Genomic DNA, 27,653 nt, shown 5'->3' with positions numbered 1-27,653 from the left:
AACAGAAATTCTTCACTCCCTATCTAGTACTTGTTTTTAGCACACAGTGCACAGCTTCATATATCCCCAGAGAGCCTATAACACTATAGCTATTGGAGAGCATAACACCTAAGGTAGAACCGCACGTGACAAAGACGAGGGACACGAACCAGCTTCCTGCCATATAATCAAGCAAGACATTTTAAAATCAGTAGCTATCAAATAATATTTCACTAAAAATGGTGCTTTTGAGAAAAACTGAGGATTATTTTTATTTACATTTGGCAAGAATTGACATTAATCTTTTATAAAGTATCATTATGTTTTAAATCATTTCCCATTTGTAAATACAATAACTGAAAATAACCTGTGGAATTATTTCTCCCCAATCCTCATTTCAAAGCTCCTCATTATCTGAAAAGTCCATTTCAGCTTTAACATCATGCTAGATGCTTCCATTACAGGACTATGATGGTCTTAGAAATACTTTTGTAGCTCACTGAACTATATTATCTATTATATATAAGACTTAGCATATATTTAAATTATTGAAAATAAAGTACAAGGTGTGTTTTATTTTTCTTCATGGTGCTTTCAGGAAGACATCAGGATCTTCTCTTCTCCCTAAAGAAAAATAATAACAAAAATCAAGAAGAGATAAACTTACAAGCTATTAAAATTACAGGTTAACTCAAACATAAAATTTCCAACTGCATAAAGTTCACAAAGATACAATCCAATGATATAGCTCAAGCAACTAGTATTTAAAACTGTTATAGAGAATGGAATACTGAGCCAATTTGTAAACTGGAATTCTATTTACAATTCTTTTAAAAAAGCTAACTACTCATTAATTTAATTCACCACTTGAGTCTGAGTCTAATTGTCAGTTTATGCCTGAGCCTGGGTCCCTGTCAAAAAAGGAAATCACAACTCATTTTATTTTATCATAAATATTTATTGTTTCAATCAACGCGTAACTTCTTACTCCAGACAGATGATTAACCCCTTTCAATAGATATCACCTATCACAAATCTGACAGCTGAGGACATTGGCTAGTGTTCGGTGATTAGCTTGACACGTCCACTAAAATAGCTTTGCTCAGGAGATGTAACAATTTGCGCTAGTGGAAAAATAAAGACTACTAACTTCCTTTCCTTTGCTACAATAAAATTTTATTAATTCAGGCACCACAAATTCAGAAATCGGGATCACGTGGACCAAGCTAACATTAGCCTTTCCGTCCCTGAAGGGAAAACACTGTCTGATAATAAGCAAGGACAAGTCCAGATGTTCTCTGAATTGTCCCGTCTTTCAAATTATTTGTGTCTGAATTAGTGAAGTGAAATGGTACTCATGGAGCGACAAAACAGGCTGGGGAAAACAAGACGGGATAAGAGAGATTAAAATGTCGTGGGCTCATAGAATTTTTTATATTTTTGCAGCGTTTTATTAAAAGTTTATAGTATAGCATGTGGAAATCATAGCATGTGAATAGTCCCCTCTCACTGGGCTGCTGGCTCCATCTTCTTTCTCATTGCATTTTTCTATAACTATATGTTTCTGACTAGGGTGACTCATAGCCCTAAGCTTCCAAACCTGTCAAACATAAACAGTAAGCCATACCTGTAGCACCTTGTGTACTTCTAGCTGAGGGCTTCTTCTCAACTGGATACTGCAAAGGTATTACAATACCTTGATCTGGCTTCTGAAATGCTGAAATGAGATTTTTTATTTTCCGGAAAAATCTTTTATGTACCCCAGGTGCTGTCTGGAAAATAAAAGGCCAAGCAGATTATTCATCTACCTCATAATGATACAAAAAGGGCCTACAAAATGTGCAAGGGATGCTTAGAGAGGTAACATTTGTGTAACTTGTTCAAATATTTGAAAACATAAGGAAGAAGGAAAAACAATATTCTAGAAGAGCTTACTTTGGTTGGCTGAATTTCCCTGCAAGAGGAGCTAACGAGCTGTCATTTCAGCTCTCCCGAGGGTGGTATTAGTTTGCACGAGCTCCTGCTCATTGCCCTGCCCTTCCTGCCTGCTACCCATCATACATCCCGAACCTCTCAGGGTATACAGGCCATTACCCACAATGAATTCACCAACAGAGAGGATGCAGTTAAACAGAGAAAAAACACAGATCCTACAGGTCATTAATAAAAAGCCTAAAGAACCAAAAAAAAAAAGAAGCAAACAAACAAATGCTACACAGGAAATTAAAAATTGGCTGCTATGAGGCACACAATGCAGGGCTAGTTAGTCCTCACACTCTTTCCCTTCACGATATGTCCTGCCTCATCCTACACATTAAATTTTGTCCTCCTTGGGAAACTTCCCTATCCTCCCCCAAATTGCTCTTTGTGTCAACACTTCACTGTGACGAGGTTTTCTCTATGACACGAAAATGAAAGACTAAGGTCACCTTTATTTATTTATTTGTTTGGTTTTGAAGGGATCATTATTTGCAGGTGACTATTAAAATGTACTCCTCTCCTGACATCAATTCTCTTGTAAAGACACTACTTGAAATCAACAGCAATTTCCTGCAAAAGCTTATGAGCCAAGCTTTAAGCATCAGCTCAAAACTGCCATTTTACATGAAATAAAATAGTATTGCTATAAGCAATTGAACAATGACCAGCTATTTTAGAAAGCTGTTTTTCAGCTATTCCATCTAGAAAGTTTTTGAGGTGGGAGCTATTTGTTTGTTAGCATTTAATGAGAAAACATGAAGGCTGGCATACAGACGTCTGTCAGCTAGACAAAATGCTAAAGGCAGCACACTGTCCACTATAACTCTTGGTCATTTCCTACACTGGGGTAAAGAGTTTTTCATTGAAAACACTGAAAAAGTTCTTTGTAGCTTTAAATTAGTGCCGCTCATAGGCTCACACAGCTACTAAGTAGATACAGAATACTCTCCCACTCAGCTCCAACCTTACAGTCAAAACATCTTCCCAGAACTCTATTGAGACCTCATCCAAAATAATATGGCCATTCTTACAGGGGTCCAAACAGTTCTTTGGCTCCAGGATAGAATCTCCAAATGTCAAAGGCAGGCCATAGGCACAAAATAACCTTCTTATATCTTCCTTAGAGTACTTTTTCATTTTCAAAGCACTTTCCCATCTCTTGGCAGTTATTGGCTGATTTGGCTACTCCCATTTGACAGATAAGAACATGGAAATACAAAGAGATAATTCAGCTTGCCCAAGGTCACACAGATAACCAGAGGCAGAGCTGGCTCTAGATCCCAGGACCCAGTCTCTTGCCTTTCAGATTAGGCAGATTAGAGACCAAACAGGTTCTAGTGAAGTTAGAGTCACCAACCAGAAGAGAAACTAATCCACTCCCCCGGTGTGGAAAGATTTCAAACCACACATCTTTTTACCTGTTCTTGTGGCTTGTAAAACCATTTATCAACAGAAACATCTTTTTTATGAGGATTTGTATGCAGTTAACACTTGATTCTCCATGCTAACGGAGAGGAATAATAGCACTGAATGTAAAAAAGCAATTTGAATTTGGCATGCAATGTCGCATTGGCAAATAACTGACTGAATTTATAGTGCTTTGCTTAGGTCAATAAGTAAAATTATTTAACATCCACTGATCTACTGATGATCAAATATCCAGAAAAGCCCAAAAGCACTGAGGTCAGCAGGGGGATGTTAGTACATTTTTTACAATGTACCGCAGACAATGAACATATTAATAAATGATAGGTGACTGTATGTGGAATTCTCTGAATTAACAATTTGGCAAAATTTTAGCCTGAGTCACATGAGATAAATTAATATACTAGGCAATGATAAAACCTAAAAGTCTACCTAAAGCTAGAAAATCACATAATATTTGTCTTTCGTAGTTCAGTGGATCCAGGGTTCAATTTCACTCCACTCTTTGAAACAAACTGCAGACACACCTAGATTTCTAGCACAATCTTTGCACAGAAAATTTAGTGCTACTGTCAAGATTTTTCCCGCAGTGTGGCAAACTAAAGCATTGTTCCAGAGAGCAATATAAATATCTGTTATTTACCCCATTTTGAAAATACATTTACCACAAGAATTGTACCACTGACATCTCCCATCCTGTCACTGAACTCAGCTATTGTTCAAATTTGCACATTTCCCATACTGTCATCTCTTAGTTATCCATGGAAACATGCTTTGGATCACAGCTGGTCTTCAATATGCTCTAGAGAAATTTCTTCCAGTCAGGTGATATAAGCTCTGAGAATACACACTAGTTTAATATTCACCATAGGAAAACATAACTAGAAGGCAAATTTAGTAGATAGAAAAAATGCAATATGCATTTCAAAAATAAATCTAAAGAGTTTTTTTTTTTTTAAACTGTTTTCCCTTTGGAGAAAACATGCCAATCTTCTGCTCTCTTGGTGCAGATAATTACAATATTATTAGATAAACGGGTCAGACCAGACAACAGAATGAGAGAGCATTTGTGTTCAATAAGCCCTTTCTTCCCTAACATGATCACAAACATGTAACAATCTGCATATGATGTTATACTTGAAATGGAAGAAAACAAGTTTAAAGAAAACGTTACCTAAGCCCTACCAATTTAAGATCCTTTCCATAAAGAATATTCTTCAGCAGCTGAAGGCTACTTCTCTAGGGAGAAGGGCTATTTCTGGTCAAATTATATACAACTATATATGTATATATCATACACTACTATTCCTCATAATAAATGAAATTTAATTTCCTATTCAATCATCTCTGCAGTGATGCAGAGAACTTTTAAAAATAAACGGGTATAAACAGTTTTGATTAGAAATAGTACTGCTTTTCCTCTAATTAGAATGGTAGCATCAATTATCCTGATATAAAGCAACAATGTGTTTGAAAACTTGCCCTAATTCATCTCAGTAGTTCCAAACATTTGTAGTCTGCAATTTGTGCTTTCTAGTTCACCGGTGCATCTGTAAAGGTTAGAGCTATTTTACTTTTTTTTTAAGTCTAGACTTCAGAGTTTCTTAAATGCATAGATTGATTGAGTTATTAATAGAGGTTGATATTAGCATTTACATTTTCAAACAGCTCATAATGAAGTGCTTTCATTATAAAGACGGACTGTTTTTATAAAGAGTCAGAAATCAGAGAAAGCATTTGAAGTCAGAAGTTTCCATTGTAGAGACCTCTACTTTGCTAGCATGGTAGTATATTGATACTACCCTGGTACGTGGAAAGAGATTCACTCTACAGGCATTTCTTGCAATGGTACTGTGACTTTCAAATGTTTTCAAAGCCATCAGAACCCATTTTTCTAATGAAATCTTTCTCAGAGCCCCAGTTGATAAGCAAAATAAAAGGGACTGCTCAGATTAAAGACAAATTGGGGACCCAAAGCATACCCACACATCCTCCTATCCTTCTGTAACCCCCTGGGCAACTAACTCCAAGGCACTCAGATGAAAGAACCTTAGGATTTTGCAGAACATAGCTTAAAAGTCACTGGAATGTTCCCTCTCTCTCTTTTCTACCTATCCTTGTCCTTCCCATATGGCTAAGCTGGGGGTCCCACCTCCACAGAAGAGCAGCCTTGATTACCCTAATACTTGGAAAATCCTCTATTCTTCAAATGCTTGTGCTAGATAGCACTTGACTATATACAATCATATTGTTCAGCAACTTGGGTGAGTTCCCATTTTTGAGGGCTTGCTTGCTAGTCCTGTGGCTAAGAGCTTTCTTTATATGCATTATCTCATTTAATCTTCAAAATGAGCCCTATGAGTAAGGGACTATTTTTAGGCTTATTTTACAGATGAAGATACTGGTTCAAAGAAAAATTAGGTAACCTACCCAAGGTCATAGACCTCTCAGAAAGGGCTTGGGGGTGGATAAGACCTGGAACACACATCCACCTGACAGCAAACGCCAGGCTCTCACATTGCTATTTAATTCATGTTGTATCTCTCAAGGGTTTTATAGGCTCTTAGAAAACAGGAGTCATGTTGTTTCATCCCCCATAGAACCAACACTTGCATTAGTATCATTTGGTGAATAATTGTCGATTTGATTTTTTTATATATTTTTGATACGCTTTCTAAAATTTCACATAGGCACTAAAAGTTTGACACAATCCTTTAACTTTGTTATCTTTTCCCCAAAGTGAGACCACTCCATACAGTGGTGGCTGAACAGAACTGGGACCAAAATTCTCTAAAGGCTTCTTAATGATCCATGAACAATATTGGATTGGAGCTTTAGTGATTTGAATCTGATGAATATTTTGGGAATGTAGGATTTGACAGCTCTTTTATAAAAGCAGTCTAAATTTCAAATACCTCCCTGATACCCCCAGAAGCAAAAATAAATAAAAGAGCTATACCTCAGCACTCCAAGAACCTGTTTCTGTCTGGGACACTCGGTATGTATAAATGTAACCTTGATACCTGTGAAAGAATAAACTTCCATTACTGAAAAATTCCAAAAGAACAATGGATGCTCTAAATTTGAGCTTTAACTATTACGTATAAATGATACATATACTGGGACACACGTATATTGCACCACTGCATTCATAGAAAGAAAAGCCTGTGGACTCTAACTTGCTTGCCTATTATATCTAGCTAATCACAGTTTCTAGTAAGCCTTCTTTATCTTTTCATTTTTTTTCAAACGAGGGAGCTCACACTTCTAAGGATTTGTCAAGGTGAGAGACTGTTGGGACAGAAAGAAACTGGAGACCTGTTGTAATTGGTAAAAATTATGAATTATTAAACAGATTCAACAAAGCATAGTAATATTATTATTTGAGTACATACAGAGCCTTAAGGTGAAAACATTTCACTGGGGATAAGGTACTATCAGGCCCACTTAAGTTAATAATAATAATAATATTAATTATAAATATAATAAATGTGGTATATTCCTATGATATTACTATTACTATATAACTTTATAATACATTATAATATAGTACTAATAGTAATTTGGATTAAAAAGGAGTCCTGCTAAAGTACTTGAAATCAGCTTGTCCTTTTAGATGGGGTAAACGTTTTCCCCCATTATTCACTGTGTATGCATATTGTATATCTGTATAGTTGATTTCTACTACATGCCAAGAGTTTTACATGTTGTATTAGTTTGCTCAGGCTGCCATAGCAAAATACCAGTCTGTGTGGCTTAAACAAAAGAAATTTATTTTCTCACAGCCCTGGAGGCTGGAAATCCAAGGTCAAGGTGACAGTAACATAGGTTTTATTCTGAGGCCTCTACTCTTGGCTTGTAGGCAGCCACCTTTTAGCTGTGTTCACATGACCTTTTCTTTGTATGTGTGTATGTGTGAAGAGAGAGATCTCTCTTCTTATAAGTCCACCAGTCCTATTGGATTGGGGCCCCAGCCTTACAACCTCGTTTAACCTTAATTACATCCTACAGGCCTTTCTCCAAATACAGCCATATTGGGGGTTGAGCTTCAACATATGAATATGGGGGGAGAGGGTACATGATTCAATCCATAGCATTCCAACACTGGTACCTCCAAATTCACATCCTTCTCACATACAGAATACATTCATTCCATCCCAACAGCCTTAAAAGTCTTAAACACATTCCAGCATCAACTCTGAAGTCTAAATAAAGTCCAAAGTCTCTTCTAAAGATCATCTAATGAGATACAGGTGAGACTTGGGGATATGACTGCTGCTGAGGCAAAATTCTTCTCCAGCTGTGAACCTGTGAAACCAGACAAGTCATGTGCTTCCAAAATACAGGAAGACAAGCATAGGACAGATAGTCCCATTCCAAAAGGGAGATATCGGAAGGGGAAAAGGGGTGACAGGTCCCCAAAGTGTCCGAAGTCTCATAAGGCAAATTCCATGAGATCTTAATGCTTGAGAATAATCCTTTTTGGATTGATGCTCTGCCCTCCAGGCCCACTGGGTGGCACTGTCACCCCCATGGCTCTGCAGGGGCAGCCCCACCCACTTGGCTCTGTTGGGCAGCTGATCCCACCTTTGAAATCTAGGTGGAAGCAGCCTTGCCCACCTGGGCTTAGGCACTCTGGGCCTGTGGTGGGAGTGGTAACCCTGATGATCTCTGAAACAACTTCAGGATCATTTTTCCATTTTCTTGAAAGATAAAGCATGTTTGCAGCCAAATTGCACTATTGTCCTGTCCTGTTCCCCTTGGTCCAAACTGACAGTGTCTCTGATACTTTGGTCCAAACTCTATTCCTGGCTTCTGTTGAGATGACTAGTTAGCATCATGGGTAATCTCCTTAAGGAGTGATTATCCAGCCACTCCCTTGGTATTCTCTCCAGACCAAGTTTCCTCATTTTTTGCCATATGAGTAGGCTGAGAATTTTCCAAATCTTTGTATTCTGGTTTCTTTTTGCTTAACAATTCCTTCTTCAATTCATGTCTCTCCTTTTGCATTTTATTATAAGTAGTCAGGAGGAACCAAGCTATTCCTTCAACACCTTGCTTAGAAATCTCTCCAGCTAAATATCCACTTTGCAAGTTCTACCTTCCACAAAACACTAGAACACAGTTCAGCCAAGTTCTTTGCCATTTATAATTAAGGATGGCTTTTCCTTTAGTTTCCAACAACACGTTCCTCATTTCCATCTGAGACCTCATCAGAATGACCTTTAACATCCATCATTCTACCAATACTGTGTTCACAGTATTGGTAGGCTTTTTCTAGCATGCATCTCCAAACTCCTCTAGCCTCTACCCATGACCCAGTTCCAAAGCCACTTTCACATTTTTAGGTGTTTGTTACAGCAGCACTGTGCTTCTCAGTACCAAAATCTGTACTAGTCTGCTCAGGCTGCCATAACAAAATACCATAGGCTGGGTGGCTTAAACAAAAGAACTTTATTTTTTCACAGTTCTAGAGCTGGAAGTCCAAGATCAAGGTGCCAGCAACATAGGTTTCATTCCAAGGCCTCTTCTCTTGGCTTGTAGATAGCCACCTTCTTGCTGTGTGCGCACATGACCTTTTCTTTGTGTGCATTCATTGAGAGAGGGTGCTCTCTCTCTTCTCATAAGGCCAGAACGCTATTGGATTAGGGACCCACCCTTATGATCTCATTTAACCTAAATTACCTCCTAAAGGCCCTGTTTCCAAGTACATCCACATTGGGAGTTAGGGCTTCAATACATGAATTTGACAAGGACACAATTCAGCCCACAGCACAGGCATTATCTCTTTTGGGCCCCATAGTAATCCTATGAACTTTATATTGTGAAATTGGTTTTATAGATGAGGAAACTGAGACTTTGAGAAGTTAAGTAACCAAAGCCACACTACAAATCAAGCATCAAAGATGGGATTTAAATCAGGCCTCTTTGACTCTAGAGCTCTGGCTTTTGATCCCCACACTGTAATGGATATAGATTATTTATTATATTTTAGTATCTATGGTACTGCTACTTAACTTGCCTAATAAACCTTTGCTTCCTAGAAAAGTATGGTAAACTTTATGCTGAATTACTTGAAATTATGAATCTGAATCTTCACAGAGTTTTATTTCAGACATTTTCTGATTGCTATTCTTTGGCACAAGTTTGGGTCAAACTATATCTTTGATTAGAATACATGCTGGGACTTCCCTGGCAGTCCAGTAGTTGACTCCACGCTTCCAATACAGGGGGCGCAGGTTCCATCCCTGGTTGGGGAACTAAGATCCCATATGCAGCATGGCGCAGCCAAGAAATTTTTTAAAAAAAGAAAAAAAAATACATGCTAAAGTCTGGTAAAATTAAATGTGTTTAAACCTAAAAGAACCTAAAGTATCTCAAACAGGGTCAAGCTTGAGTAACTGACCTCACTTACCATTAATCCCCTATAGAACTAAAAGTCTTTATGTGGATTAAATTACTATATTTTTAATCACTATCCATCAGTACTATTACCTAAAGGATGAAAAAATTAGGTCTAAAACACTCTAATCAGGTTCATTCAATTTGTGAAACCCAAAAAAGGGTCAATTTAATTTGCTGGTGCAATTACAGGAAATGTTTCATTTTTGTTATAAAGGTTTGCCAGAATATTTAGATCACATATGAAATAGCTTGATATATGCATATAGTATACTTTCTAGCATATATAATATGCTAAATAAATATAAAATATTACATTGTAAAGTCTTTTGTTTTTTTAAGCAATTGAAATGTACCTCACTGATTTCAGTAAGTACACTACAGGGAACAAAGCAAGAGCTTTGATTTCCATTTTTCACCATGGGAACTCCAAACATAAGGGTTTAAGTGGTTTTCTTAAAGTCGCACAGCAGAGAATTCCCTGGCAGTCCAGTGGTTAGGACTTGGTGCTTTCACTGCCAAGGCCCGGGTTCAATCCCTGGTCGGGGAACTAAGACCCACAAGGTGCCAAAAAAAGAAAAGAAAAGAAAAAAGTCACACAGCAAAATGGAGGTAGGAGCAGGGAAATAGCATAGGCCTTTAGTTCCATTTTCCCTATGGGAAGAGATTAATGGCAATAATTCAGTATCATTAAAGGTGTTGTGGAAATGCATTATTTAAAATTTCAGCAACAATGCAAACAAAATCATAGGCAACCAGTTTTCCACTTTCTCAAACAGTGGGTTTCTAAAAGATACAATGAATCTATCTCCCTACTACCATTCAGCCTCATTTAGTCAAAATAAATGAGTCTGTTTTGAAAATGATTTCCTAACGAATCTGATCTTATCGCACTTTCAGTTAAGCAGCAGGAACCTGAGTACCACTTCAAAAGTCCTTACCTCCTTCAGTCTTGAACAACCTGGTGCTAGTGGCACATAAAACTCCTTGTGATTAACCCATCCAATTTTAACAATCTCCTACTCCCCAACTCCTCAAATTTCTGAATGAGCAAAATTGTTTCACCCCTCAAACAAGCCAGCAGTTCATCTCTTCCACTTCCAAGTTGCTGAAGTCACTGACCAAAGATCCCCTGTAGCCAACTCTCGTTGATATACTCTCATATATCACTGATGGAAGAGATTTAAAACAGTGCGATTCAAATTATGTTCCCAGGGTAATAACAGTGCTTCACCTGGGACCTTGCTAGAAATGTAGAATCTCAGGCCCCACTCCAGAACTGCTGAGTCAGAATCTGCGTTTTAACAAGATTTCCAGATGATTTGTAGGAACATTAAAGTTACAGAAGGATTGATTAAAATGCATGGAAAATGCTCACAACTCATTGGGAATATTGATGGCAATTTCTCCAAAGTCAAGCTGGCTTCTTTCACCACCCCCATAGTCACTCAATTTTTTTTTTAGTCTATGTTTTAAGAATGAAATTTTATTTAAATATAAGCTGAAGCTTTTTCAATGCTTTCGGTCTTCACAGAACAGTGTTTCTGAACTTTTTACTCCCTCTTCCCCAACAAGATTTCATAGTTTTGTTTTCTGTAGCTTGTATTATGAAACAATAATTCTATAATACAAAAGTAAATGAAAATATTGATTATGTTTTTTTCCAAACTACACATACTCTCTCCCTGTCCACTGAAAAATCACTCTTTTAGGAAATAAATTGACAAATTATAACAAGAGCCATAAAACTGTGCGTATTTTTACCTAATGACCTTCTTTATCTTCACACACTCTAAGGAATCAAATGGAAAAGGCAATTTGACAAAGATTTTCATAGTAGTTCTATTTTAATAATGAAAAATGGAGTTAACCTAAGGAATGTTACTCAAAATAAGGAAATGGCAGCAGAAAGAATGGTTCAAAACTATACCAAAGTTCAAAGTTATTAGAGAGCTATGTTTTTCAAAAAATTTTAAACACCTGGACCATGTTGATATAAAATGATGGTATGTGAAAAAAGTGGACACAAGGAGAGCCGCCACTCTGATTACTGTTCAAAACTATCCCCATATGTATATAAACTAGAAGTAAATTTAAACTAATATAAATGCATCCTTGCATATTAATTTTCCTTTTTTTTTTCTTTTGGCCGCACCACGGCATTCAGGATATTAGTTCCCCGACCAGGGATTGAACCCGTGCCCCCTGCAGTGGAAGCACGGAGTCTTAACCACTGGACCGCCAGGGAAGTCTTGTAATTTCCGTTATAAAGTTATACAAGTGACTAACAACATTTTTTTAAAGAAACAGAAGTAAAATTACAATTTGGAGCTTTACAAATCTAGCCTGAGCAAATCACAAATCAGAAAAATATCATTCATCTTTAAAACCTGTTACATCCCTTTTAGGATTATTCTTCCTCTGACTCCCCATTAATATAGACAAACCAAGAATGTAGTGTAATTTTAACTTCCTTCCTCCATCACACCTTTTGTCACACTTGATGATAAGCCTGGAATTTTAAATTTATCATGAAAAAATCTAGAAAATAAATAATTGGTAGAAAACAATAGAGATTTTTGTTGTTGTTGTTGCCATTAATTAATTTTCTTAAAAAATTAATTTCTTAAGAAAAACAAATATTTTGCATTTTAATGACTACAAAGCATGTGCTGATTCAGTCCCTGCTAATATTAAAATTTGCCTTTATTTTTTCAAAAGCTGTCCCCAACTCTTAAAAATGTGTTCTGGTTAGAAAGAGACAAGAAGAAAGCAACCTGACTTATTTTTTCTTTTCTCAAAGGGTCAGCATTGGGGACAGATCTTGCTTTACAATTGACAAAACCACATCAATTCCTTCTTTATACCACTTCAAGGACTACGCAAAAGAAAAGGTTTAGGTACATCTGACTTCTTCATGACACCACAAATAAAGCAAGCTAGTGCCCAGGCTGTCTATGTCTATACAAACGAATGTTACATGAAAAATTCAAGGCACAATTATAATGTGACTGTTTTTTTAACAAATATTTCAGAGCTTTTATACCCAGAGGAATGGTATCCTATAGAAAGCCACTCTGATCCAAGAGGTTTTCGAATTTCATATGGCCCAATCTTCATTCTTCCAGAGTGAATTTGAATTTTCAGAACCATCAAAAGTCACTCAGCTTCAAGTTTGATGGTAAAACTATGTAATACCAGTTTCGATGAGTCATGACAATAAATATAATCTCTTCTTCCCTTGAAGTGCCACAGAACGTTTTATTTATGTACTCATACAATGGTCTAACTTTGTCTCACAATTATTTATGGAGCTTTTATTTATATTAACAAATACCTACTACATATTAACTTTATAAATGTTAACTCATGCAATAATTCTCATAACAACCCTATGAGGTAAGTACTGTAGTATTATTATTGCTGTCACCCTTTTCACAGATGAGGAACCTGAGACAGAAAGTTTAAGTAACTTGCTCAAGGTAAAATAGCTGGTTAAGGGCCAGAATTGAGATGCACACCCAGAGGGTCTGGCTGTAAGATATGGGCTCTTAACCATCTTTCTATCCTGCCTCTCTCTTATATCAGAGGGAATGAGTTAACAAATTGATCTTAAGGTGAATCCAAAAGCATAGTTCTCAAAAAGGGAGGGAGTCTGCTTGGCCTTACGACCGGAGAGAAAGGGCAAAGGAAGGGGTTAAAGCATAGAGACAAGATGGGGAGAGCCCAAAAGAGGTCAACCTAGGCTTCCCTTTTGCTTTAAACTAAATGACATCTTCAGACTAATCTTGCAACTTAATTTTACATTGTCAACCAGAGTCAGCACTTGATTTATTGGCCTGTGAATTGTCCATCTGGTGGTTTGTGTATTTAATCCTAGGCTGGCCTTCAGGCTTGCTCTGCCATTAATGGATTGTACTTAAATAATCCAAAGTAATTCTAGTGGCCTCAATTATCATGAAGATAAATGCGGCGCCAACACACATATCCAACTGTATTCAAAAACGAACTCTCAGTTTTATAATTTCTCATTCTTCTGTTCCCTGCAATTACAACTGATAAGCTGGAGTTTTATTTTGTCACTGTTCCTTCCCCCATTTCTCCAGTTCAATTGTTTGATAGGCACTTTATTCCCAGTCATCCTTTAAATCTTAAAGGACAAAAAAAGATAATTATCCTTTTATCTAAAGACATATATGTCAAATGACTTCATTATGTGTCCTTGAGGCTAAAGAATATAATAGCATTTCTTCTTCCAAATCTTCCATCAGATAAAAGTAGAAAACTCAGATATGTACAGAGGATGTACAGAAATAAACTATTTCTTCAAAGTAATTATTTTAAATATTTTAAATTTGTTTTTCTCTTATCACCATCAGACTATCCCAGTGGGCTTTTAGGACTTTCCCAATGGCTGTCTACATTAGGGGTGAAAAGGGGAGAAATGTGAGGGCTCACATGTACCTTAGTGAAAAGAAACTTGATATACCTTGAAAACCAAAAAGAGTAAAATTAAATTAAATTAAATTTAAACTATTTGCATTAATAAGAACATTTAGTATACTGGATGGATACAAGAAAAACCCATAAAGTCAGTAGCTTTCCTGTTGCAAAAGAAAATATAGTGGGAAAAGGTTCCATTCATGATAGAAACAAAAAAATAGACACATACATTCATACTCACAATAACTAGAAATAAACAACAAAAACTATGCAAGACCTATGGGAAGAAAACTACAAACCTCTATTGATGGATGTAAATGAAAAAATTAATAAATGGAGAAACATAACAGGTTTTGGGATAGGAAGACTAAATTCTTTAAAGATGACAATTCCTCCTTAACTTATCAATGAGTTTAATGTAACCCCAATGGGATTTTTTTTAATTTAACAAAATCATTCTAGATTTCATCTTGAAGAACCAACACGTAAGAACAGCAAATAATTTTTTAAATGTATTAAAACATTATCATACTATATATAGCGCTAGTGGTACAAGAATAAATAGATCAATTGAGCCAAATAGATAACTGCGAAACAGTAACTGTTATATGTAAGAATTTAATGTATAGTAAAGTAGGCTAATAAATCAATCAGGAATGGAAGTTCTATTTATAAATTATTAGCTATTTAGAATCAAAATCAAATTAGATCCTTTCTCCACATAAAAATAAAATTCCAAATGGAATTAAAGAGTTAAGTGTAAACTAACCAAACCATAAATTTAAAACAAAAATTGAAGTGAAGTTTTATGACATCTCTGCAGGTCAAAGAACTTTCTAAGTCGGGAAGCAAAGGGGGAAGTCAAACACAAAGAAAATGAGTGACGGACTTGACTACTAAAAATGTTAATTTTTTGTGTGTCAAAGAAAAGTAATGGCAAACACTAAACTGAGAAAAGATACTTTCAATAGATCAAGGATTAGTATATAAAAACTCATAATGTGTTAAGAAAAATAGTAAGATCCAAATGGTTAAATAGGCAAAGTACACAAAGAGCCAATTCATGAACAAGGAAATACAACAGTTTACCAACCACATAGACACTCAATCACTAAAGAAATATGAAATAAAGAGTGAGACACCAAATTTCAAGAAGAATTTTTTTTTTAACAAGAATACCCACTTCTAGGGATGGTGCGGTGAGACAGGCACTTTCATGCAGTACTGGTGAGCGTATATATAAACGGGAATAACCATTTAGGAAAAAATATTTGGTGATCATGTATACATCAAGAATCTTAAGCTGTCCATGTTTTCTGATCTAAAAATTGCACACCTTGAAATTCATTATAAGGAAGTCATCATAAATACAAGGAAACCTTTATGGATTGAAATATGAATCATGACAGAATTTATAATAGCAAAAACCTGGAATGATTCAAATGTCTAAAAATAGATGACTGGTTAAGGAAAATATAGTTGGACTGGTTGGACTATCATGAAATCATTAAAAATAATGTTTTAAAATCATTTGTAAGAACATTATATATAAATGTGTTTTTTTTCACGTTAAGTGGAAAATGCAGCAGAATACAATAGTGTAAGAGCACATGTGTTTATAAAGCAATTTGTTTTATTAAAATACAGAAGAAAAACCACTTAATTTTCAACAGTAATTGTCTTTAGGTTATAAAACTATAGATGATTTTCCCTCATTTCCATTATCTACATTTAAAAAACTTTCTACAATATGAATAAGTGTTTAGGAACTATTTTTAATAGACTTATACCAAAATCTAGATTTACTTGTTGAAAATAATTGGAAGAAAAACTTCTCGCTTTAAATGAAGGTGAGCAATCCTATAAATGGAAAATTTCTTTAATACTTTATGAGATTCAATTTCCCAAAATGAACAGAAGGAAAGGCCTTACCTAAAGGCCATGATTGGGGGCTCAGAACTGGGGAAAGGAGCAAACCTAGTTAGCAAGTATAGTTTAAAGTACAGTTCGAAAGGCATATGCAATGTGTTATTTCTACAATAAAAATACAGAAACTGAAGCTCAACCAAACCTTCTTGGATAATGAGAAGAAACAAAAGACAGATTGAGAAATTATTCTGAGTGAACCCTACAGTCAAATATATGTTTGTTAGCTATACCTTGCTGTTCATATATATGAGACACCATTTACATTGTTATTTCTGCTGTATATCATAACCATAGATGTTTTGGTTTAAAATGAGTGTGTGGTTTGTTTCAAAATAAAATTTGATTTTGTTACTACAGCATAGTACTAAAAAGGAGGAAATGAAATGTTTATGTTTATCAAAAGGGATCCTTGGCCCAAAAAAGGCTGAGAAACTGTCATAAAAGGCAATGTATCCTTGTGTCTTTCCTCTGCAGCAGTCTGGCCATCACCCTCCAGGACTCAGAGGCCTCAGTGTGCCCATCGAAAGATATGCTAGGGGGACTCCCAATTTGCCGACAATTTTCTGCTACTTCATAAGGAGGTTGGCACGGAGAACCAGGAGTCATAAAAACTGCATTTATGCAAGATTTACTTTGGGTGAAAACTTAACTTGAGAATTTCCCACCTGCCTAAATTAATACCTTATGTGGTCCTGGCCTACGTGGGAAAAAGGCTAAGATTATCCTTCTCTCTTGCATCTTTTACCAACTGTAATCTTATGCAGAAGGTAGAACACACATTACTATTCCTGTTTTACAAATATGGAAACCAAGACCCAGAGAAGTTGAGTGATTTCCCCTGAGTCCACACCCTGGCCTCCTGATATCAGCCCAAAAGCTTTCTGCAGTAAAGAACAGTATTTGTCTTGACAGTTCATTCGTTAATTCAAAAACGTTTATTGAGCACCTATTGCGTGCCTCACAATGCCTGTTACGTGTCAGGCTGTGTTCCTGGTGTGGGAGACAATGTCCCTGTCCTCACGGAGATTACATTTTAGCAGGAAAGCTCAGCAAGACATAAGTAGACAAGCCAATGTCAGATAGTTTAAAGTTCCCTGAAGAAAAATAAAGTGATAGAGTGTAACTGGGACAGGAAGAGGGCACTTATTTTAGATAGGATGGTCAAGGGAGTCCTCTCTGAGGGAAGAGGCAGAAGGAATAGTTAAGTGCAAAGATCCTAAGCAGGGAGCAGCTTGGCAAGCTCGAGAAGCAACGAAGAGGCCAGTGTGTCTGAAGTCTTAGGAGCACCCTGCCACACACTGTCCCCTGCTCTTCCACCCCTTCCCAGGCTTCTTTTGTACCTTATTTTTTACCTCTAGGTTAACGAGCCCATTACCTCCTTTGTCAGCTTCCCTAAAGAAGCCCCTTTCACCAGTCTACTCACTCCTCCACCTTCTTTTGATAAGAAAAGAGCCTAGGAATACTAGTTGGCTTTCACTGACCGTCTCCAGTTTCCACTTGGGAAAAACAATAATATAAAGAAAACGTAAGATCTGAGCCCAAGAGATTCAATAGCTTGCACATATTGCCCTGGAAGCTTTTATAACAAATGCATCTAGCGTGGCCTGAGAGTTGCCACAAACATGTCTTGACTGTTTAAAAAAACACAATAAACAATGAAAATCCTCTAACACTAGGCTCAATACAATCTCTCCTCAATGACCCAGAAGGAACTTCAAAACCTTGCAGTGTATCGTCAGACACCGAAATTACTACCAAGCATTTTCCCTCATTTTGTTTCTGTCTAGAAGCTACTGTGCAGGGCTGGTGTTTCCGTGGATGTTTTTGTCCTGCTAACAAAGAGTGATCGAGCTAGGTACTTCCTTAGAAATGCCCTGTGAGTACTTAAAGATATAGACTGAAAAAAACAAAGAATATAATAATAATACTGAGTACCAAAAGAAATAGACTGAAAAAATAATAATATAATACTAATAACAACAACAACAACAACAGCTTACTTTTACTGAACATTTAGTATGTGTCAGGTCCAGTGCTAAATTTTCTACCTGCATTATGGCATTTAATCCTCACACTCCTATGAGGTAGGTAGTAATATTATTTACATTTTATGGACAAGAAAACTGAGGGGCTGAGAGGTTAACTTGCCAAAGTCAGCATCAGACCAGCACAAGATTAGGTCTCAGATCTGCCTGACTCTGGAGCCCTGGAGCAAAGATGAAGGTGCATCTGATTCAAAACGGGGCGTTAGACTAAGAGATGCTTAGGTAAAGAGCAAAACTGAATCATACAAGGGTGTTTTCCCTCCGTGCCCTTTATGACTATTGTCAGTCCAAGCTTTTATCAAGAAAGGCCCTATTTCTGAAACCCCCCTCCCCTGCCAACTCCTCTAAAGAAAACTCAATAAGTAGATCCAGAGAGGTGGTTTTATTCAGAAACATCCCTCTCTCTGCGTCCTGACCTAACTGGCATTGATGTCTTAAAGTAATAGATTCAGTTTCTTAGTCTTCTTCCTCTCCTTGAATTTGACGTTCCTTTGGGAAGGCACCTCCAAAGCCATTTCAGGAGAGCTGGAGAGAGAGGCTTCTCCTTCCCTGAGGAGCTGGCGGTCCCCAATCTGGCTGCTCCACCATCATCGCAGGCCTCCACCTCGCTGGCCTCTATTAGAGGTCAAAACTGAAATCGGAGGCCTGAGCCCTTTTGGCAGCAAAGGTGCATTCTGGACTGCGTTTCCCCACCCCAAAGGGCACCCGCAGGAGGCCCAGGCGTGAAACCCCCAGGGGGGGGCGCCTGGGCCGGGCCTGGGGCCGCGCGGTGGGCAGTGGAGGCTCCCACCACGTACTCACAGAACACACAGGCAGTACACGCCCGGGACGCTCTCGCTGTCCCTCAGCAAATAGCTGCCGTCCAGACCCGTGGCGAGCAGGAGCTTCTCCCCCGTCTCCCGGCTGATTTTGCCGTGATACACAGCCACCGCATCCATGGCCTGGGGAACTCTTGGGAGGACCGAGGCGCGGGACGGTAGCGGGCAGATGCTGCCGCTGCTGCTGCTGCTGCTGCTGCCGCCGCAACCGACACGAGTCAGCCACCCGCCTCCCACTTCAGCCAGATGTGCAAAAAAGAGAGAGGAGAGCCCGAACAACAGGATGTTGTCTACCTGCCTGAAAACCTCCCTCTCACGGTTCAATTAAAACCAGCTCAGCAGTTTAGCAGCTTGGTTATTGCCATAGGGTTCGATCCCCCTCCCAGGCCCACCCACGCAACACAGGGTTTGGACGGACAGGTGGACAGAGAGGGGAGGACCACTGGAAGAAGGTCTTTGCAAGATTTGGCCTGTACTCCCAACGCACGCAGACAGGAATGCTTGGTAACGCTCCTGTCCTTGCAGTTTTCCCGGGGGGCCACCATGACTTAGCTTAACTGACTTAACTTAATTAGCTTAACTAATCAGTCCCCAGAGGGGTTGATGACAGAGGCAAGTTGTACATGACCTTCACGTGGGGCAGAAACATACTGACAGAGAATGAAAGGCCCCAAAGTTCTGAGACCAAAACACAGACGCTCTCAGTACTGTCGGTGAACATGCACCACTGAGCACAACCAGGAGGCTGCTACAGAATCGGAAGTAGTAAGTGAACAGCGGACTTGGGACAAGTGCCTCCTCTGGCCCTGCCCTCCCCCTCCTCTTTTTAATATCTTTTTTTTTAATTATTATTTATTTATTTATTTTTTTGGCTGTGTTGGGTCTTCGTTTCTGTGTGAGGGCTTTCTCCAGTTGTGGCAAGCGGGGGCCACTCTTCATCGCGGTGCACGGGTCTCTCACTATCGCGGCCTCTCTTGCTGCGGAGCACAGGCTCCAGACGCGCAGGCTCAGTAGTTGTGGCTCACGGGCCCAGTCGCTCCGCGGCATGTGGGATCCTCCCAGACCAGGGCTCGAACCCGCGTCCCCTGCATTAGCAGGCAGATTCCCAACCACTGCGCCACCAGGGAAGCCCTCCGCTCCTCTTTGACTCCTCCTAGTCATCTCCAGCAATCTTAATCCTGAACAAATCAAAGTTTCCCAAACTTCCTGTCCAAGATCCCAAAGTGCTGGTTGAGGTACAAAAATCAGTCTGCATCCAAAAATGTTCCAGATTTATCTATTTGATGGGCCTCAGATGAGAGAATAAACCATTTAATTGGTGCTTTGTCTTTATGTGGACTTGTATGTGCCCTTTGATGTATAGGGCCCACCTTTTAGCATTTGGGGCATTGAACTTGTTTTAAATCACACAGTGAGTGTTGAGAATTGTGTTGTAACTTTTATCATCTGTTGTTAATAGAGAATATGGTTTTTGTTCAGTTGATGCTAAACTATCATAAATTTTTTAGAACCTTTCAACCTTGATTTCCTTCTCTCTTCTATTTCAAGACGTGCTGTTAATATTTCCCCCAAACTTCCTCCTTCTTCACTAGAACAAGACTTTGTTTAATGCTTGAAGCTGAATGGTCTTCTACATTTTTCCTTTTGAGTATGTAAAATAATTTTTTAAATTGGAATTTAAGTAGCCGAAGTTATGTTGTCTGTTGTATCTCTTCAACAACATCAGCACCTAGTTCCTTGAGAACCTGGTACAGCTGGGAGCCCAATAGGGAGAACAATTTTTAAATCTTCACTAGTCCTACTGATGGATCAGGTGTGCAGAGCTGCCTTACGCCAAAAGCCAGATATTTGCTGTCCATCCGCTATGGTTGAGAACAATCCTCTACGATTTCAGTGGCAGCTCGTAGTTACTCTCCTTGATTGGTGCATACTTGGCCTTAGAATCTATCAACCTTGGTAGATAAACTGTAAACATAAGCCTCCTACATTCATTTGCAACACCAAGAATAAAAAAATAAAACAGCATTCAAGATGATGTTGGGGGATGGCTCTGGGGAATTGAGCCAAGATTGTCTCATTATCTTCCTACCTCACTTGCTTATGGCCAACTCCACCTCTCGCCCTTTTTCATGCTTTGGGTCAAGGAAGAAATTGATCTGATAAGTGAATGCATACACCAATGTTAAGGACTTGAGAAGTTAGTCCACCCTGAACTCTTTATGTTTTTTTTTTTTGTTTTTTATTTATTTATTTATTTATTTATTTTTGGCTGTGTTGGGTCTCCGTTTCTGTGCGAGGGCTTTCTCTAGTTGCGGCAAGCGGGGGCCACTCTTCATCGCGGTGCGCGGGCCTCTCACTATCGTGGCCTCTCTTGTTGCGGAGCACAGGCTCCAGACGCGCAGGCTCAGCAACTGTGGCTCACGGGCCCAGCTGCTCCGCGGCATGTGGGATCTTCCCAGATCAGGGCTCGAACCCGTGTCCCCTGCATTGGCAGGCAGATTCTCAACCACTGAGCCACCAGGGAAGCCCCCTCTCTTTGTTTTGAGTGGGCAAATGATTAGCCCAGAGATTAGTGGGCAAATGATTAGCCCAGAGTGGTGGAATTTCAAACCCAAAAGGCGAAGATAGGGAAGGGGATCCCCTCATTCACTCCCTATGGACAACAGCCCACCTATGAGGTGAACTGTGAGAACATTCAGTGTCACATAGGCAAAAACAAAACCTAAGCTTTTTTGTCTCTGAACAACCCTGAACAAATCATCCACAAATTTAGGAACAGAACAACCTCAAACTGACAGCAAAAGTGTACCATGCATTCTTCTTTTCGTTCTCTGTTTTGTCCTGTGTTGCTAAAATAGCACGCCTGTCAAAGCAGCCAGGTACGATGGGGTTCAGCACAACTAAAACTGTATAAAAAAGGAACAGATAAATTATAAGGTAATAGTACAACTCTCACATCCAGTCCCTCGCTGTCATCTCACAAGCAAGCTGACAGCTGAGCCAGCCCACTACTGCAGTGTTGATGAAAAATACTGTCTTCACCCTAGTGCTACACCAGTACTAAACCTGACTTTAGCAAATTCAAAACCTCACACTGAGCTTGAAGTATAGAGAAAGAAGAATAGTAATGGCTTTCTTCTCTCTCACCATACCCACAAGAGAGGAAAGGGCAAAAAATACAAGGGGGGAGCAATAGAGATAGCAGAGGCACCAATAGAGAAAGACTTAGGAAGAATGGGCCCCGTAATACAAATATAGTTCCCTTAGAAGCAGAATTATCTGATTGTTTATTGTCTGTCTCCCCCACTAGAACATAGGGTCCATGATGGCAAGATTTTGTGTACCTTGGTCACCATTGTATCCTCAGTGTCTGGAACATATTAGATGCTAAATGTATTTGTTGAGTGATGTAGTGAGATTAGTGCTCTCAAGAAAATAAGAGGAAAAAATACACACATGCACACACACAAATTTGGTTCTACATGCCTCTGGCCCACTTTTGAAATAGCAAGATGAATTGGAAGCACTGGTCCAGCAATTATGAGAGTTTGATTATACTCCATATTTTGCCACTAAATCACTTCCTCTCTCTGAGCCTCATTTTCTCCATCTGTCAAATGGAGTTGAACCAGATGACCCCTAAGGCTACTTCCAACTTTAACATTCTGTGCTTTAAACTAAAGCCAAGCATACTTTAGAGAGAACCAGAGGGGGGAATGGACTGAACTCATTTGTGTGCAAGAAGCAACAGCTGTTTCCTCAGGTCTTACCCAACAGACGAAAGATTTTTGTTCTTGTTGTTTTTAAATAACCTAAGAAATAAAAACCATGAGGTAGAGGAAGACAGCTTCACAGCTTAAAGCAAACTACAACCTTTTAGAATATAAATACCATTTAAGTCAAATATAAAAGCATTGACAAACTGTCAGCCAAGGTCAAAAGTATCTTCTTATCTAAACTTGTCACCTCCTGAGGTCTCTGAGAGGTGACAGCATTTTGTTTGTGGATGCCTTGTCTGAGGTGCTAATTGTCTTCATTTCAGATGCCCTAGGCTATCCTCAAACCCAGATAGATTAGAAGGATGATGGCAAGGGTGGTTAGTTTTATAGAGTGGATCTGACATTTCAAAATCTTTTACTCTAACCTTTCAAAACTAACTTTGTTCTTCAACTAGCTCATCTATAGGTGTGAATTCTCCTGTGACAGTGTTATGATATTGTCACCTGTGGTGAGTTTACACATTCTCTCTTACTAAAATTGACTTCCTTTACAAAAATGAGAAAAGAGAACAATTACAACATCTTTTAAAAAAAAGAGCACCTCCTTTTGATAATATGTTGGTTTACCTATGAGGCTAATTTTCCTAATGCCCTTTTGTAAGTGAAGATTCAGAAACAGTGTTGTGTTTATTTAAGCCTTCTAAAAATATGTTTATTCTTTCAACCAACATTTATGAGCATCTACTGTATGATGGACACTGTGGTAGGTACTTAGGTCAGAGAGAAGAAAAGCATATACCTGATCTCAAGTAGCTCATAGTCTAGTGAAGACAGACAAGCAAACAAACAATTACAATTAACTCAATAAGAGCTGTGATAGAGGGAAGGATGGGGCTCTAGAGGCACAGTAATGGGACATTTAACTCAACTTACATTCTAAACCTGCACAACCTGCTCGAGACAGCAATATCTTTATCTTTGTCTGTTATGTGCAGTTCCTTTCACTCGTCCTAAATCTACCTCCTTCATGACTCAGAAGGTACTCCCTAATTCTAGCTGAAACTCTGCCTGCTTCTGAGGTTTTATTCTTGGAATAATAGCTAATATATGTTAACTGAATACTACATTCCAGGCTTTCCTGCTAAGCACTTTGCATATATTATCTCATTTATTTATATCAACAACCTTATGAAGCAAATACTATTATTATCCCCATTTTACCAATGGGGAAGCCAAAACTCAGAGAGCCTGGGTAGCCTGCTCAAGGTTTCACAACTGGTCGGTGTGAGGCCTGGGATTTGAACACAGGCTGCTGACTTCAGAGCCTGTGCATCTCACCGTATCCTCTTCTGTCTCCCAATATTAATTCTGAGGTCACTGCACCGGATTGGTCAGGCTTCAGTTTCCTATCTAGTAACTGTAATTTTGACTTCTAGAATATTCTTCTCACACTTCTCAAGTGTCAAATGTTCCCATGCTCTGACTTGTAGCATGTCTATGTCTATCTATATATGCCTTATGAGATCAGATACACTGTTCTATCCTGGGCCTCATTGGTCAGTATACCTTGGAAGGCTCTTCCAGAGTCAAGGTCTATTCATCCAGGCTTTAAGATCTGGGATCTGGATCATCAGCTTATCCATGCAAAGTAATAGATCCCTGAGTAGTTTGTCTGTTTGATTTTTAAGTGGTCTGGACATCTTCTATCCTGGGCAGACCTGGATATACTGGTAAAGTCTTATTGCCCAATTCTTTTTCTACACCAAATGAAGGCCACTCCTAGCCAGTTTTTACTTATCTTTCCCTGTGAAGATAAAATGAAATGACATATGTGATGTGCCTGGAAACTAAGAGACACTCAAAATTTCTTTTTCCTACTAGTCTGTGAACTCCTAAAAGACAGGGATGATGTCGTATTCCTCTTTACATACCCAGATCCTAACACAGAATCTGCACCTACTTAGCTCCCTTGCTTTCCCCTTCCTCTTTCCCTTCGTAGAGAACCCTTTGCAAATTTGTCTCAAGGAGTATATCATTTCTGACATTGACTTCTTTCACATTCATTGTTTATCAACGACAATCCTGTGGTCTGCCTCATTTGGGTTTATAGAAACAACAGTTCATATCCCACAGCTCAGCACCTGACAGACAAATAAATCATCATGTAGCCCTTTTGGTCTCATCAAACCCATTGCCTTTGGATCGTGTCTGAATCTTCTTTCTACCTCCCTTCATCCTGGCTGGGGGCACTCAAGGTATGATATTAGGACAAGAAAATGTGACCTCTTTGTAAGGGAGCCTCCAGCTTTCCTTGTAAAAATCTATTCTCTTTCTTGGAAGCTCAAAAATAAAGTTCTACCACTGATGCTTAAACTAAAAGATTAAAGTCCAAGAGACTATTTTATCCATACATTTTTTTTTTGCCTGAACATTTTTTAGGAAATCTCTGATGCTTTGAAACATGGATGACCACTTTGATCTATACACCACAAACGCCAAAATTTGGCAAAGTAATGGAATGAAATGGACTTTATAAATGTTTCCCTAAGCAGCTTTGTAAATACAAATGAAATATTATATCCCAGGGACTTCCCTGGTGGTCCAGTGGTAAAGAATCCGCCTTCCTATAAAGAGGACGCAGGTTCGATCCCTGGTCAGGGAACTAAGATCCCACATATCGTGGGGCAACTAAGCCCGTGCGCCACAACTACTGAGCTTTGCTTGCCTCAACTAGAGCCCACGTGCCGCAAACTACAGAGCCCACGCGCTCTGGAGCCCACGTGCCACAACTAGAGAAGAGAAAACCCGCACACCACAACTACAGAGAAGCCCACGCACTACAATGAAGACCCGGTGTGCCACAACGAAAGATCCCACATGACTCAACGAAGATCCTGTGTGCTGCAACTAATAAGACCCGACGCAGCCAAAAATAAATAAAATAAATAAATCTTTAAAAAAAAATTATATCCCAGCAAGCAAAATAGCTAATGGTGGATTTCTGAATGAATTTTGTAGTTACAGATGCAACATTGGCATTATTTTTCTTTTCCTTCTCAATAATAAATATGTCATGAAAAAATGTTAGAAACATTGATCAGCAGGGAGTTCAATAGTATGAGTCTTTTACAAAGCAGGTCATATATGTTCTGAAGTTTCAAAACTGTCTAGACAATATCAGGCATTGTAGTGGTAAAAGTATGAAATTTTCAATATTTGCTCAGTCTTTTCTTTCCTGGAACCAATATGGCTCACTGAAATGATCAAAGTAAATACATATCAAACAAAAAAATAAATGAGATTAAATATCCTAAAACTTTTACTTACAGACAAAACCCTCAGAGGGCTCTTTGTCATCATTTTATAAACACTGGAGTATGGTTTATTGCTGCCTACCAGAAAAGTAATCACAACTTTCTGCCTTGTGTGCAATTATTTTTGTAATGTAGGGCAGAATGAAGAATAAAACATAAAATAGTAGATATAAACATAAAAACAAAAAGCTGCAGAATGTCACAAGTGAAACTGTAATATTGCATATTATTTTGAAGTAAAACAAACTCAACTTTTCTAGCAACTGTTTCGTCAAATGAGGGCACAATCTGAAACCATCTGGCTATCATGGAAGCTTTGCAAACTAAAATGGTCCATACTGAACTTGGACTGCTCTAAAATCCTTTAGCACTTACTGGTATTTAACATGTATTAAAACTACTAGCTTTCTATACAACTTGTTCCTAACTTGTGTTCCCAAAGTTCATAGAAGTTTAAGAAGGCAGTAATGATGGAGGATTCTGAGGTATTGTCAGTATTACAAACAGCCTAGTAAAATGGTCCATTTGCCTGCGATTAGGCTGCATGTAATAATAATAATAATATTCATTGAATCCTCACAAAAATCCTAAACTTAAATGGCAAGTGACTGCTCTTAGTTGGAATTATATCAACCTGTGTGAGGAAACTTTATACAGGCTTTCTTAATTTTTTTTTTAAATTTATTTATTTTTAGCTGCGTTGGGTCTTCGTTGCTTCATGTAGGCTTTCTCTAGTTGCGGCGAGCGGGGGCTACTCTTCGTTGCGCTACACGGGCTTCTCATTGCAGTGGCTTCTCTTGTTGTGGAGCATGGGCTCTAGGCGCACGGGCTTCAGTCGTTGTGGCACACAGGCTCAGTAGTTGTGGCACACGGGCTTAGTTGCTCCACGGCATGTGGGATCTTCCCGGACCAGGGCTAGAACCCGTGTCCCCTGCATTGGCAGGCAGATTCTTAACCACTGTGCCACCAGGGAATTCCCAGCTTTCTTAATTTTAACTGAGAAAATAATCATTTATTAAATAATGCTCTTTGATGCACAGATTCCTTCGAAAACCAACATCTACAGGCCAGAAAATATGTTGGAAAAATTGAAGAAAAGACTGATAACTGGTGTCTGGTGTATATTTGTCTTATTTCTTCTAACAGAACAGGAGATCGCTGAGGGCAATAATGATCACCTTCACAGAGTCTAACACGCTGCCCAGTGCATAGGAAGTCTTCTTTCCATGGATGCTGTTTGCTTGATCTGTAAAGTACCATGATTTTAAAAACATCAATTCCATTACCATTTGCAACATGAGTCTGGAGCTTTTGAAGTCTCCTTTCCCCCTACTTTCTCACTGAAAAGTACATATGCATATCTACTGGACTGTTACAGGTGGCACCTTACCCACTTAAAAACTGAGTAATTCAGACAGACTTTAGATAAGCAATCAAGATGGGCTCTATCTTAATAGAATTGAACCTGGCTCAAAGACCTTTTCATAAGGCCACTCTGCTGAATCAGATACAAGCCACTCCCACTGCCTAAATTACCATCCCCCCCCCCTTTTTATTCTTTGCAGTCCTGAGATAATAAGTGGTCCTACTTACTGGCAG

The 27,653-nt window shown here is 38.7% G+C and overlaps 1 protein-coding gene across 2 annotated transcripts; it reads right to left on the bottom strand.

The window, feature by feature from the left end:
• Positions 1-347: 347 nt before the first annotated feature.
• Positions 348-19,141, bottom strand: SH2D1A (SH2 domain containing 1A). 2 transcript variants are annotated; one of them, XM_059911844.1, is made up of 4 exons: positions 19,005-19,141; positions 6,344-6,407; positions 1,607-1,751; positions 348-603 (listed from the first exon to the last, which is right to left on the bottom strand). In XM_059911844.1, exons 1-4 carry the CDS (start codon positions 19,139-19,141, stop codon positions 563-565), a joined length of 387 nt encoding a protein of 128 aa, XP_059767827.1. In that variant the 3' UTR covers positions 348-562. The 2 variants fall into 2 exon arrangements, with proteins under 2 accessions (XP_059767827.1, XP_059767828.1); XM_059911845.1 differs by having other exon boundaries at positions 563-603; positions 1,616-1,751.
• Between the last annotated feature and the right edge of the window lie 8,512 nt (positions 19,142-27,653).

The sequence above is a fragment of the Balaenoptera ricei genome, chromosome X (assembly GCF_028023285.1).
Source record: "Balaenoptera ricei isolate mBalRic1 chromosome X, mBalRic1.hap2, whole genome shotgun sequence".
Lineage (NCBI taxonomy): Eukaryota > Metazoa > Chordata > Mammalia > Artiodactyla > Balaenopteridae > Balaenoptera > Balaenoptera ricei.
Note: the sequence above shows the minus strand (reverse complement) of the source record. Positions and strands in the feature narration are given on the sequence as shown.